The sequence below is a fragment of the Herpailurus yagouaroundi genome, unplaced genomic scaffold, assembly GCF_014898765.1.
Source record: "Herpailurus yagouaroundi ecotype Mexico unplaced genomic scaffold, PumYag 142, whole genome shotgun sequence".
In the NCBI taxonomy this organism is placed as follows: Eukaryota; Metazoa; Chordata; class Mammalia; order Carnivora; family Felidae; genus Herpailurus; species Herpailurus yagouaroundi.
Genome location: NW_024412397.1, coordinates 14,656,728 through 14,671,188, shown reverse-complemented (window position 1 = coordinate 14,671,188; position 14,461 = coordinate 14,656,728). Strand labels below are relative to the sequence as shown.

Below are 14,461 nucleotides of genomic sequence, written 5' to 3'. Positions count from 1 at the left end.
TTTTTTTTCTTAATGTTTATTCATTTTTGAGAGAGAGACAAAGCACGAGCAGGAGAGAAGCAGAGAGAGAGGAGACACAGAATCTGAAGTAGGCTCCAGGCTCCGAGCTGTCAGCACAGAGCCTGATGCAGGGCTCAAGCCCACAAACCCAGAGATCATGACCGGAGTGAAGCTGGACGCTTAATGGACTAAGCCACCCAGACGGCCCTGGTTTAGATATTCTTAAATACTGACTTACTTCATACTAAAACCAATTTCGGTTAAATGCATGCATAATAAATAAAAAGTCTAAAAACTACTGAACCACTTATTAAGGGAGAAATATTTTTTAACTTCTTCAGTTATTTAATGAAAACTGAACTTTAACACAAAGAGGTAGGTATAAAGAAATTTGGATCCCTCTATTCAAAAACATTTTCATCAGTTCATGGGGCGCCTGGGTGGCTCAGTCAGTTAAGCGTCCAACTTCAGCTCAGGTCACGATCTCACGGTTTGTGAGCTCGAGCCCCACATCAGGCTCTGTGCTGATAGCCTGGACTGCTTCAGATTCTGTGTCTCCCTCTCTCTCTGCCCCTCCCCTGCTCATGCTCTGTCTCTCAAAAATAAGTAAAAGTTAAAAAAAATTTTTTTGGTCAGTTATTTTTTAAAAGACAAAGGGAGGAATGAATAAAACCTTTCACAAACAGGTTTAAAAGAAACTAGAAGATTACTGAAATTGTAAACACACAATGGCTTACAACACAAGGCACATCAACCATGCACGGCCTTGGCCTGCCACCCACCACCCCAATGAGAAACAAGTGCTACCAGCAAAGCTCGCCTTTTCCTTCAGAACCAGCATATTTTTATCCTATTAATTTGCAATGAACTATATTTCTCTTTCTTTGACAACTAGGAAATTCATCAAAATATATCACCCAAATTTTAAATTATTTGTAGAAATTCACGTGACATATTTTTGTGAACTGAACTTAACTCTGGTTTGATTTTCTTTTCTTACTCATCTTTTCCCACTGCCCTGAGTTGCTCACTTATTTACTTTGATCCTTTAGTATATTATACATTTCTCTAAGCCACCATTAATTTATTTCAGGAAATTAACAGGAATCCAAGGTCCTTCATTCTTCTAGCAGTGAACAAACACTTATTAATTGCCTACTATGTGCTAAGAACTGGAAATAAAGTGGTATGCAAAACAAACGTCCAGGCTTCATGGACCCTGCACATGCTAAGTACTATAAAGAAAACTAAAAAACATAGGAAACAGGGGCACCTGAGTGGCTCAGTCATTTAAGCGGCAGACTCTCAATTTTAGCTCAGGTCATGATCTCACGGTTCGTGAGACTGAGCCCCACTTCTGACTCCATGCTGACAGGGAGCAGAGCCTGCTTCTGACTCTCTCTCTCCCTCTCTCTCTGCCCCTCCCCTTCTCACACTCATTCTGTCTAAAAATAAAGAGACATACATACATACATACATAAATCACAGTAAAGAGATAAAAGTAATGATGGCAGGTGAGAATGGGGAAGATGGAATAATATTTTAGATAAATATCCACTTGAATCTGAGTTTCACTCTCTCTACAACAGCATTAGAAGGGCTTTTGAGGGGCTGGCCACTAATCGGAAAAATAATAATTATTTGTAGGAGTCCTATAAGTTTAAAAACTTAAATATTTCTTTTCAAAGCCACTTCATAGAATCTAAAGTCACATTTAACAGTGACATAGACGTGGAAGGGCTTTCTATATTTTATAGGTGTATTCTGAGTTGAACTCTGTATTTTCTAGTTAAACACCATCATAATGAGCAATTCATTAGTACTTACGCTTGTCATTATTTTAGAAATGTAACCAGCTTGTTTTATAAGTATAAGATAAGCCAGGTTTGGAAAATTAGGACAAGTTGGGCCAAGCAGCTAAGGTCACACATAACTCCTGGGAAGAAAGAAACCTGTTAATCCACAGACAAAGGCAGATATATATGTGCCCTACTGTCTTTCTCATCATCACTTCTATGTCCACCATGAGATCAAATAATCTCAGGATAACATTTTCTTTGTATCAGTTAACATGCTTACCTAATAAATGGTGCTCTCGAATTTCCATTTTCATCTAATTCATAAAGCATATCTGCCCGCAGGCCATCCGCAACAAACAGTACTAATCTTTTTGCCGGAGGAGGCAATGGTGTAAACTGAGGAGTCATTCCATGAACCAAAGGAGAGGTAAAATAAATATCGAAGATGGAGCCGAAGAACACAAAATGTACGAACAATCCCAAAATAAAGAAGAGCAGCATATCCAGTGTGACCAACTAGTCTTCGAGGAAAACTGAGAGAGGGGACAAGATTAAATCTGGGTAAACCTTAATGCGATTGTACATATTTTTAAATATTTGATGACTGCATGTAGAAGTGAACATACATCGTAAAATATCACATAATTTACAACTTCACTTTCATTTATGGTGGTAACAATGAACATTATTTAATAATGAGATAATACTGAAATAAAATATGTGATAAAATACACTCGCACAAAGAGAAAGTTCAAGTGTGATACACAATTAGCACCACTAAACTATTTATGTAGAATAAATGTAAGTGCATGCGAAGTTCAAAAAAACTAACACAGGATTAAAAAACAAAGAATTAAATGAGTGTTAAAATGAATCAGGGTTCAGTCAAATCAAATCCTGTATAAAATAGAAAATCATGCATGGTGCTGTTGGCTGCTCATATGACCCCACCACTGATATTCTTGGAATTTAACATTACTTAAATGTTTGCAGATTTCTTTTGACTTTTGGTTATCAGCTCAGGACACTTGTAGGTTCTCCTGATAATCACCAAGTTGAGCAGGTAACATGCATTTTTGTCTATTTAGCTGAATTATAGGAAGGAAAAAGTAGTTAAACTCCATGTGTTTCAGAAAATGTATACTCATTAAGGGAACACTTTCAGTTCCCTGAACCAATATAAAAAAAGCAAAGGCTATATTCATTTATTCAATGAAAATGTTTGTGCATATATTCTGTGCATAACTGTGTGTGGGGTACAACTGAGAACACCAAGAAGACATAGTCACATATCTGATAAGCTTACAAATACTTACAGAAAGAAAAGTAAGCAATATGAAATATTTAAATAATACTGTAAGACAGTATGGGGCGCCTGGGTGGCGCAGTCGGTTAAGCGTCCGACTTCAACCAGGTTACGATCTCACGGTCCGTGAGTTCGAGCCCCGCGTCGGGCTCTGGGCTGATGGCTCAGAGCCTGGAGCCTGTTTCCGATTCTGTGTCTCCGTCTCTCTCTGCCCCTCGCCCGTTCATGCTCTCTCTCTGTCCCAAAGATAGATAAACGTTGAAGAAGAAAAAAACAAAAAAATTAAAATAAATACACATTAAATAAATAAATAAATAATCATATATTCTGTATTTATAATAAAAATATAATATCTAGCAGCCCATTTTTCAATGCTAACAAGGAATTCTGCTATAATTCTTTCAGATCCAAAAAACTATCTACTAATGGATGTTTTTAATTTTCTTAAACATATGTCATTAAATTAAAATTACCCCTGTTTTTCTTTTTGAGTGTAAGGGCTCTCTGTCATACCTTCCACTTATTTAAACGTTAATTATTTTAAGATCAACAGTCTTACTAATTTTTTTCTGAAGCATTCTAAAGCATTCTAAATTTTCTGAAGCACCTACTTTTTAATTTTTCAATCAACTTTATTAAAGTATAATTTATATATAAAAATGGACCCATTTGAAGTTTTATGTTTTGGCAAGTATGTACTCACATAAATAAACAGAATCGAGATCTAGAATAGTTTTCTCTAAGAAGTTCCCCCATGTCCCTCTGCAGACAATCCCTGCTCTATAGTCCTGACCATAAGCAATCACTAATCCGTCTTCTGTGATTCACGATTAATGTTGAGAGGCGCCTGGGTGGCTCAGTTGGTTATGCGTCCGACTTCGGTTCAGGTCATGATCTTGCGGTTTTTGGATTTGAGCAACGCATCAGGCTCTGTGCTTGACAGCTCAGAGCCTGGGGCCCGCTTCAGATTCTGTGTCTCCCTCTTTCTCTGCCCCTCCCCTGTTCATGCTCTGTCTCTCTCTCAAAAATAAATAATAAACATTAAAAAAAAAATTCAAGCAAAATGTTCAAGCATTAATGTTGAATGTTCTAGATCATCACTGAGATGGAATCATAATACATAGTTTATTATATCTATTTTCATTTAGCATGTTTTTGAGATTCATGCAGGTGATTTAGTTGTTTTTTCCTTTTTAATATTAAGAAGTCTCCCACTGTAGGGATATACCACAAATTGTTTATGTATTAACCTCTTGAAGGATATGTGAATTTGTTTCCAGTTTCTGGCTATTATAAATAAAGCTTCTTAAAACAGCAAATGCACAGGACTTTATGTATACATGCTTTCATTTCTCTTGGGTAAATATGCAGAATGAGAATTGCTGGGTTAAATGGCAAGCAGATGTTTAAATTCATATAAAGAACTGCCAAACTTTCCAAATTGCTTTACACACCTGTTATACACAGTTTTTTCAGAAAGTGCTTTAAAACTTTATTGACAATCTATAATTGTGCTATAAGTGCCATTTAAGAATTTAACCTAATTTTTATAGTAAGTGTAATGTGCTTTACATTCTTTTATATATTGTGTATCACATATCTCCATAGTAAGAGTATTAAATTATAGCACTAGCTACTTACTATTGACTGTCTACTCTGCATCAGATCCTGCATTGGGTACTTTACTTACATTCTCTCCTCTAATCCTCAGAATCTGCTTTGTCAACTATGTATTAGAACCCCATTTTCATAGCAAAGAGTCTAATGGGGCCTAATGATCCTCCCAAGATAGTAAGGGGGAAGAGCTGAGATCTGAATCCTGGGTCACATCACTGGAGAGCCTGAGCATTTTCTAACACTTATTCAGATAACCAGTGTGTCCAGAATTGATCTCAGTATCTTTCTTTGAGGGTCTGGATGGCATTATGGGAAAGAGTGTGTACCGAAGCATTCCACTGCAGGGATTCAAATCCTGTCTTCTCTACTTACTGGCAGTGTGACTTGAAGCAAGTTATTTAACTTCTTTGTGCCTCAGTTTCCTCATCCGTTAAATGGCGATAACAATAGTACCTTCCTGAGGTGTTATTAGAATTCAGTTAATATGTGTAAAATACGCAGAAGAGTGCCAACCAGAGTCAGCACTCATTAAGTATTAGCTGATATTGTTCCCGATGTACATGAAGCTGGACTCATCATGTGAGAAAAACTTGTTTGCCGTCCTTGTTGAGTTTAAAATCTAATTGAATAGATGTAAATCTCTTAGAGAACCAAATCCCAAACTATGTTTCATACCAATGCATCAACTTTAGCTTCATTGCTCTGCTGCTACTTTCCTTATCTGTATGGGTATTTTTTTTTTTTAAATTCTGGTAAGAACACTTAACATGAGATCCACCCTCTTAAATTTTTAAGTGTACAATACAGTATTGTTAACTATAGGCACAATGTTGTACAGCAGATGCCTAGAATTGAGTCATCTTGCAAAACTGAGATTTTTCTAGCTATTGAACAACAACTCCCATTTCTCCCCCCCCCCACCCAGTCCCTGGAGACCATCATTCCACTCTCCACTACCATAAGTCTGACTCTCTTAGATTATCTCATGTAAGAAGGGTCATGCAGTGTCTGTCCTTCTGTGACTAGCTCATCTCAGCCAGCGAAATGTCCTCCAGGCCAGAAGTGCCTGATAGCCCCAGTTGCTCCATATATTTGCCAACAGATTTGGTATTTTATCTTGCTTAATTTCACCTTTCCTAAAGTGGGAGTGTCCTTGTAACCTACTGTGGTTTTAATTTACATTTCCCCAATGACCAGTGACATTCAGCAACTTCTCATGTTTAACGGACATTTTCTTAATGCTCTTCCTTTTCATTTTTTTAAGTTTATTTCTTTATTTTGAGAGAGAGAGAGAGAGAGAGAGAGAGAGAGAGAGAGAGAGAGAAGGAGAGAGAGAGAGAGAGAGAGAGAGAGAATAAGAATCCCAAGCAGGCTCTCCACAGAGCTGGATGCAGGGCATGAACCCACAAACTGTGAGATCGTGACCTAAGCCGAAAACAAGAGTCAGACACTTAACCTACTAAGTCACCCAGGTGCCCCTCCCTTTTCATTTTTAAGTGTTTTTCAAAAAGCAGTCCTTTTAAATTTTGGTTAAGTTCAATTAATTTTTCTTTGAGTTATTTATTTTGTGTCCTACATAAGGAATTTTTGTAAGTGACAGCACTTTTTAAAATACAGATTTTTAATCTTTTTTATTTGAAAGTAACTTCAAACTGAGAAAATAGTTACAAGAATAACGGTACAAAAACCAGTATACCCCTTAGCCACACACATCTAATGTTCACATTTTCCCCATTTCCTTTATCATTTTTTTGTCTTGCCTCTCCTCTCCCTTCCCGATCTATCTTACCCCTCGTGTACGTACATGCACACCCACGTGTGTATGCACGTGTATACAATTACGTAATACTGTTTGGGAAGCATCTGAGGATAAGTTACATACTCTGTGGCCCTTAAGCTCTAAATACTTCAGTGTTTATTTCCTGAGAACAGTGGTACTCTCTTACAGCAGTTGTCAGCTTCAGTAAATTCAACATTGGCATTTCATCTCATCTACCATCTGTACTCCAATTTTTGAAGTGCCCCAATAATGTTCTTTATAGCATTTTTATAGCTCTACTGAGGCATAACTGGTCTATAATAGATTGTACAGATTTAAAATGTACAATAAACACAGGCGAGATAATGAACATACCCATAACCCTCAAAACTTTCCTCATGGCTGTGTAATTCACCCCTACATACTCTGTATTTTTTTGATATTATTGCAAGTGGTAGTTTTTATTTCAATTTCTCCTCGTTAGTTCTTCAATCACCAATTTTTATACACTCACCTTGTATCCTGCAACAGTGATAAACAAGTAGCTTTTATGTAGATACCTTTCAATTTTCTAGAGATAATTATATCATCTGTGAATAAAGGACTTCTTCCTTGTCAATATAAATGTCTTTCATTTTTGTCTCATGTTTAGTGTACTGTCCAGAATCTCCAGTATTCTCCGGATGAATAGAAGCGGTAACAATAAAAATCCTTGCCTTGTTTCCAATCTTAGGGTGAAAGTTGCCAGTTTTCCAGGCTCTGTAGATTTCCCTTATTAAGTTAAAGAAATTCACTTCCACTCTTCATATCACTGTCACATCCTAAAATCACGAATGGATGGTGGATGCTGTCAAATGCTTTTTACTGGACCTATTGAGATGATCGTGAGTATTTGGTTTTTCTATTTCAGTCTCTTAACGTGGTGAATTCTATTGATTGGATTACAAATGTTAAAACGAGCTTGCATTCCCACTTGGTCATTATTAAGTAATATCTTTTCTATAGACTGTTGGATTTCATTTGCTAAAATACTGTTTAGTATTTTAAAGCAATGTTTATGAAAGATATTAGACTATAATTTTCTTTTCTTGTGATGTCTTTGGTTTTGGTATCAATGAGTTTGGAAGTATTGCTTTTATTTTTTGGAAGAGTATGTGTAGAATGTGTATTATTTCTTCTGTTATTGTGTAACAATTTGCCAGTGAAACCAATGGCTTGAAGTCTTCTTTGTGGGAAGGTTTTCAACTATAAATGCAATTTCTTCATATATATAGGGATACTCAGATTATTTACTAATTGTTGAGTGAGTTTGGTAGTTACATCCTTTAAGAAATTTGTCCAATTCAGGGGCGCCTCAGTAGCTCAGTCAGTTGAGCTTCCGACTTTGGCTCAGGTCATGATTTCATGTTCTGTGAGTTCGAGCCCTGCATCAAGCCCTGTGCTGACAGCTCAGAGCCTAGAGCCTGCTTTGGATTCTGTCTCCCTCTCTCTCTGCCCCTCCCCAACTGGCACTCTGTCTCTGCCTCTCAAAAATAAATAAACATTAAAAAAATAAAAAAATAAAAGAAATTTGTCCATTTCATACAAATTGTTAAATTTATTGGTCTAAAATTATTCATAACATTTTATTAAATTATTCTCCTTTTTTCTATCCTCCAGTCCAGGACAGAGTCTATCAAATATCATATTGAGTTGTTTAAAGTAAGCCAATTTTCAAGCACTTAATTCATTTCAGTTAGATCTTTTTCTTTTTTTTTAATTTTTTTTCAACGTTTTTTATTTATTTTTGGGACAGAGAGAGACAGAGCATGAACGGGGGAGGGGCAGAGAGAGAGGGAGACACAGAATCGGAAACAGGCTCCAGGCTCCGAGCCATCAGCCCAGAGCCTGACGCGGGGCTCGAACCCACGGACCGCGAGATGGCGACCTGGCTGAAGTCGGACGCTTAACCGACTGCGCCACCCAGGCGCCCCATTTCAGTTAGATCTTAAACTCTAGTCAGAGCTAAAGTATACATGGTATATTTGAATATACAGAAACTCACACTGATTTAAATATCTCTTGTTTATCATGGAAAAGTTAGTACTCTCTTTATCATGATTACAAATAAGCAAACACCTAGATCACTTCTCACTTTCATTTGCATTTACAAATAACTCTCTGGACTTATCTTCTCTTTTTCCCATTGCTATTACACAGCTTTTCGGAATAGAGTAACAAAGTCTGTGTGTTAAAGGATCATATAAATTTTCTACTACCCAAAAGCTTATTTAAGTAGTGAAACAAAAATTTTATTTGAGAACATTGACCTTCCTAGAGCTGTAATAGCCAAAATAAAAATTGTGCTGTTGTATAAGAACAGCAGGATCCCAGTCATATCACTCCTTGTCTTAGTCTCCTTACTCCTAAAAAAAGACACCGTCAGGCTGATTCTATGACAGGAGTCCAATGGAAAGTAACCAAGACATGTAAGGTACAAATGTAAAGTGCTAGGAATACTCTAAACAACTAAATTGTTGATTAAAGCAACTCAACTTTTATTTTTATTTTTCAAATGGAACTCAAAATAGCTGAGTTTACATTATTTTGAAAGAAAGTAATAGAAAAGAAAAAGGCATACTGTATTTTTCTATTCCAGTCAAGTCAACTTCATAACTCCTTGATTACGGACTTGGAATATTCATTATCACCAAATATTAATGACATACACACTGTATTTTTATTTAATATTTCTCAGTGTCCAGTTGGGTTCTATTTTCAAAAGAGCTTGTGTTTTTTACTTCTCCACATTCACAACCACCACAAAAGTTCATCATTTCCTCACCTGGACCACTGCAAAAACCTATAAATGGGTTTCCCCACTAAACTACATGATACAAATTTTTCCCTTCCTCAAAGTAATTATCATATATTGTACTCTACAAATCCTACTAAATTTCATTGGTGATTATATTTTATTCTAATTGGTCTTCAGGAATTTTATACACAGGTCTTAACCCCAAACTCATGTATTCCTAGCCTATTTTCAAGTGATCTTTATACTTAAATAATTTATTTCAATATAAGGAAAATAAGGTCAAATAAGGATATTAAAAAGAATTCCAGGAAGGAAGGCTCCTGGGTGGCTCAGTCCGTTGAGCGTCCAACTCTTGATTTCAGTTCAGGTCATGGCCCCAGGGTAAAGGGATTGAGCCCTGTACTGGGCTCCATGCTGAGCATGGAGTCTGCTTAAGTTTCTCTCTCTCTCCCCCCCACCTCAGGCCCTGCCCCCACTAAAATAAGAAAAATAATAAAGTAAAAAATTAAAATTAAAAAAAAAAAAGAATTTCAGGGGCGCCTGGGTGACTCAGTCAGTTAAGTGGCCGACTTTGGCTCAGGTCATGATCTCACGGTCCATGAGTTTGAGCCCCGCACTGGGCTCTTTGCTGACAGCTCGGAGCCTGGAGCCTGCTTCCTATTCTGTGTCTCCCTCTCTCTCTCTCTCTCTCTCTGCCCCTCTCCCACTCACACTCTGTCTCTCCCAAAAGTAAATAGACATTAAAAAATTAAAAAAAAAAAAAGAATTTCAGGAAGGAAAATCAAATGAGAATATAGCTGATCCTTTTTTCTTTAACATCATGTTAGAGATAACTACTTAATCAGGTAATAACTTGATTATGATCCCATATCTCCACCAGAATGTAATGATACTGAATTTAGAATCTCACACCTCCTTTCCACAGAAAATTCCAATTAATAAATGCAGAAGGATTGAGGGAAATATAAAATTACAACTAGGTAAACACCACAGTAATAGTTATTGCCACCAAGATCCATTGATAAATGCTAAACTGAGTGGGCGAAAGTTTGAAGCAAAACAGAATATTTGCAGTCTCAAAAGAATCTCTCCTAAATATATATTAATTACAAAGGAAAAAGAGTAACTTACAATGGAGAAACCCCTCAGACATCACCACACCAAGGGGTCAAGGCTAACCTAACCAGTAATAAGATACATTAACATCATATAACCCTAACATGGAACACTAAGAAAGGCACAACATAATATTTTTGGCAAAAGAATATGTGGTATACTTTCCAAAAATGCTAACCTCGATCTATTCAGGGGAGTGTATCAGATTGAGAAACAGTCCACAAAAGAATGGACCAGTACTTTTCAAAAGTATCATAGGCATAAAACACAATGAAAGACTGAGGAACTGTCATAGAATGGAGGCTGAAGAGACATAACTAAATACAATAAGGAAAGCTGGATTGGATCCTGAGCCAGGAAATATACAATAGTGGAAAACCTGGTGAATTTCAACTAAGAACGGTAGTTTAGTTGATAGTATTGGACAACTGTTAATGTCCTGGTGTTTGATAATTATACTGTAGTTCTATGTTCACATTAGGTGCAGTGGGTGAAGAGTGTATAATAACACAATCACTCTCTGTAGTATTTTTGTAACTTCTCTACAGATCTAAAAATATTTCAAAATAAAAAGTAGAAAAAAAATTACTTTGGAGCCTAAGCCTGTACTCAAAAGATAACACTGGCTAGAGCCAGAGTTGTAACCACCACAAATTTTATGGATAGCTGTGATTTCATGTAACCTTTGTTCTTGTAAATAAAGGTTATTTCCTATGCTCACAGGCTTTAAGCGATTTAATGCTCACATCAGCGTCAACCATACTAAAAAGTTCATTATTTAAAGATGGTGTTTTGCAGTTCTCTCAGGCTTTTCTTCAGTTCACTCTTCTTTCAGCTTCTCCAACTGGATAATTTCGATTGGCCCCAGTTCCACATTCTTCTTTCCACCTGTCCAAATTTCTGTTAGATTCATCTAGTGAATGCTTCATTCCAATTATTGTACTTTTCAGCTTCAGTATGTCCATTTGGTTCTTCTTCATAATTCCTATCTCTTTACTGATGCTCTCATTATTCATGCATCACTTTCTGATTTTCTTTAGTTTTTTGTCCATCATTTCCCTTGCCATTTTAAGCATATTTAAGACAGTTTACTGAAGTCTTTGTGTAATAAGTCCAAAGTCTAGACTTCCTCAAGAATCATTTCTGTTGATTTTTTTTCCTTTGAATGAGCCATATTCTCCTGATTTCTTTCTGTGCCTTGGAATTTTTTGTTGAAAACTTGCATTTTTAATATTACAGTGTGGTAATCCTGGAAGTCAGATTCTCCTCCTTCACCAGGGCTTACTTATGTTGAATTTTGATGGTGTCAGTCGTCTGTTTGTTTTGCTAAGCCTGACCAATTTCTCCTTGCATGGAGCTCACAGATCCACCAGATGTGGAAGGGACCTATTAGGTCTTTTCCCAGCATGCATTCCATGCATTTGGGGTTATATGTGGGGGAAGGGGGAATGTGAGACAAAAGTCGGCCTCTGCATTGGTCTCTCAGGAAGCCACCAGATCATAGTATTTTAAGAACAAAGTCCAAAGTAAATACCAGTAAGTCACACCAGGAATACAGGCCGCAGTCCCCACAGGTGCTGCCCCTGCCACATCAGTGAATGGAGATGGTAATCCAGTGGGTAAAAACACCACTGCGTTCTCTTACCAAAACCCAACTGCCCTTTTCTTCATTAAGCAGTCTGCTAGTTGCCATAAATATTGGATCAGATTCTAGAGTTCCAAAAAAGCCAATTCTATCACTCTTTGACAGCTTGTTTGTTTCAGTAGAGGAACTGTTCTTTTAAGGGCCATACTCAGCCATTTTCTGTGATGTCATCTAGAGACTGTGTTAACTACTTTTGATAGCTAATAAAAATATAGAAACCTGCCATGTGAGGAGCAAATATTGCCAGTCAAAACTGTAAGAAAGTAGTTGAGACCTGCACGCAAGAGAGTATCAGGTAAACTAGTAAGCTATGTAATTAACACTAGTTCATATGCTTCTTTATACTTAATATTTTGGGGTGTATATTTTTTTCAGCATGAGGTATGTCACTTCCAAGTGACAACGGTATGTGACTTTACATGTGTCATGTAAGAACTAATTATCAAATTTCCTCATGGCCAGTAACCACCAGAGGTTGCTAGTTATGCAGATGATTCATGTTCAGCTGTACACTTGAGAAGAATTCACATTTTTTTCTTCATACCTAATGTCCTTTATCTGTCCTTTATCTGATATAGGACATCAATATTAAACTTGATCATCTGCTGAGGGAGTGTTTGTCAGGTTTCTCCACAATAAAGTTAATGATTTCCCCTCCCCTTTCATATTATGCTCTTTGGAAGGAACCCACTATGTGCAACCAATACTTACGGAATGAGGAGTTATGGGGAGTTATACTCTATCCACTAAGACCATCAAGTACCTACATAAATTATTTGCAATTCTTCTATGCAGAGGATACACATTTTAAACTCAGCCAATTATGTGATTAAAAGCTGTCATTCTACAAGATTCGATTAACATTATAATCACCAATATTTCCATTCATGCTTTCCCCATTCTACTTAGAAATTAATTTTTACCAGTATATATGCAAAGTCCTTACTCCCTTTATGAGCCTATTCTAGCCAGCATTATCAAAAAATTTATAAGTTATTTAAATATTTAGGCACACATGTATTCTATTATAACTATACTACAATTCATTTGAAAATTATCCTGATAGACGTTGTCCCCGATTGTCATTACTACAAAGAATTCTGCAATTTTGCATATCTCCCCTGGTAAAATTGGGAGATTTTCAGAAGACAAACAGAATGATGATTCATTACAAAATTAATTTGGTGGATTGCAATTACCTTTTTCTCTTTTAAATAAAATGAAATAGAAGGGAATACAATAGGATAGAGAATACATCACAATAAAGTACTTCAGAAGTAGTAACGTAAAGGATTGTTTTGAAAAAGTATTGTTAATTTTTCCCTATGTATGTGCATGTATACGAATATAGCACACTGTAGTGAAATATCTATTTCAAACTATTTTATGGACACATAAGTTTGAAAACCATCTCTGTTAAGTGGAATTGCTAGAATAAACCGTATTCTCAACTTCACAAGATAGTAGCAAAGTGTCAATCACAATTTAGATGCATATCGGCAGTATATGAGATTCCTATTTTCTCTAAATCCCCACAATTGACTGGCATTATCCTATTTACCTTAAGCCAATCTAAACAGGATAAAATGGCATCCTGTGGGCATCTATTTGCCTTATTACTAGTGAGCATGAACATCTTTTCATGTTTTTACTGGCCAGTTGGGTTTCCTATCTTTTCAACTGTGTGTGTCTATATCTTTTGATCAAATAGGATTATAGTTGTTGGCCTTATTTCTTTGACTTGTACATTATATTATATGCAGGTGTATGTGTGTGTGTCTCTACATATAGATAGAAACATGTATATACTTACATAAAAATTGTGGTGGTTTTTGTTAAATAGAAGCTTTAGAAGTTTAATGTAACATAATTCACCAAATTTATCCTCTCTGGACTGAACTTTTCTGTATTTTCTACGAGAAAATTTCTCTTGTCTTATGTTGCATAAAAATAGTTTTAAATTTTTTTCACACGTCATTATCTAGAACGTATTTGTATATGGTGTGAGATAGAGCTCTAATTTTATGTTTTTAACCAATGGACAGAAGCACTAGTATAGTTACCACTTTAGAATGTATTAAGATAAATTCCACATCAGATACAAATACAGGCAACAAATTTTAAATTCAATTCTTGTCTTTGGCTATTCGTAATAAAAACTGGAAACAATATCCAACAAAAGGAACAGATACAGTTTTTATTCATAATGAAATACCCTACAGCATTGAAACTTAGTTAAGCCCACACCTATGCCAAGGACATACCTCACAAATATAAAAATTGATAAAGAATTGGGGCGCCTGGGTGGCGCAGTCGGTTAAGCGTCCGACTTCAGCCAGGTCACGATCTCGCGGTCCGTGAGTTCGAGCCCCGCGTCGGGCTCTGGGCTGATGGCTCAGAGCCTGGAGCCTGTTTCCGATTC

General features: G+C 36.5%; 1 protein-coding gene across 9 annotated transcripts in view; it reads right to left on the bottom strand.

Annotated features, from left to right (window-relative positions):
* Positions 1 to 14,461, bottom strand: part of PIGN (phosphatidylinositol glycan anchor biosynthesis class N) — a 102,593-nt gene that overhangs the window by 83,110 nt on the left and 5,022 nt on the right. For 6 of the 9 annotated variants that reach the window (XM_040478639.1, XM_040478640.1, XM_040478645.1 and 3 more), the window contains one exon: positions 2,080 to 2,332. In XM_040478639.1, coding sequence (XP_040334573.1) covers positions 2,080 to 2,300 — 221 coding nt within the window. In that variant the 5' untranslated portion in view covers positions 2,301 to 2,332. Of the gene's footprint in view, positions 1 to 1,827; positions 1,937 to 2,079; positions 2,333 to 3,115; positions 3,164 to 14,461 lie in introns of those variants that run through there. The other 3 variants (XM_040478643.1, XM_040478647.1, XM_040478644.1) reach the window with 3 other exon arrangements.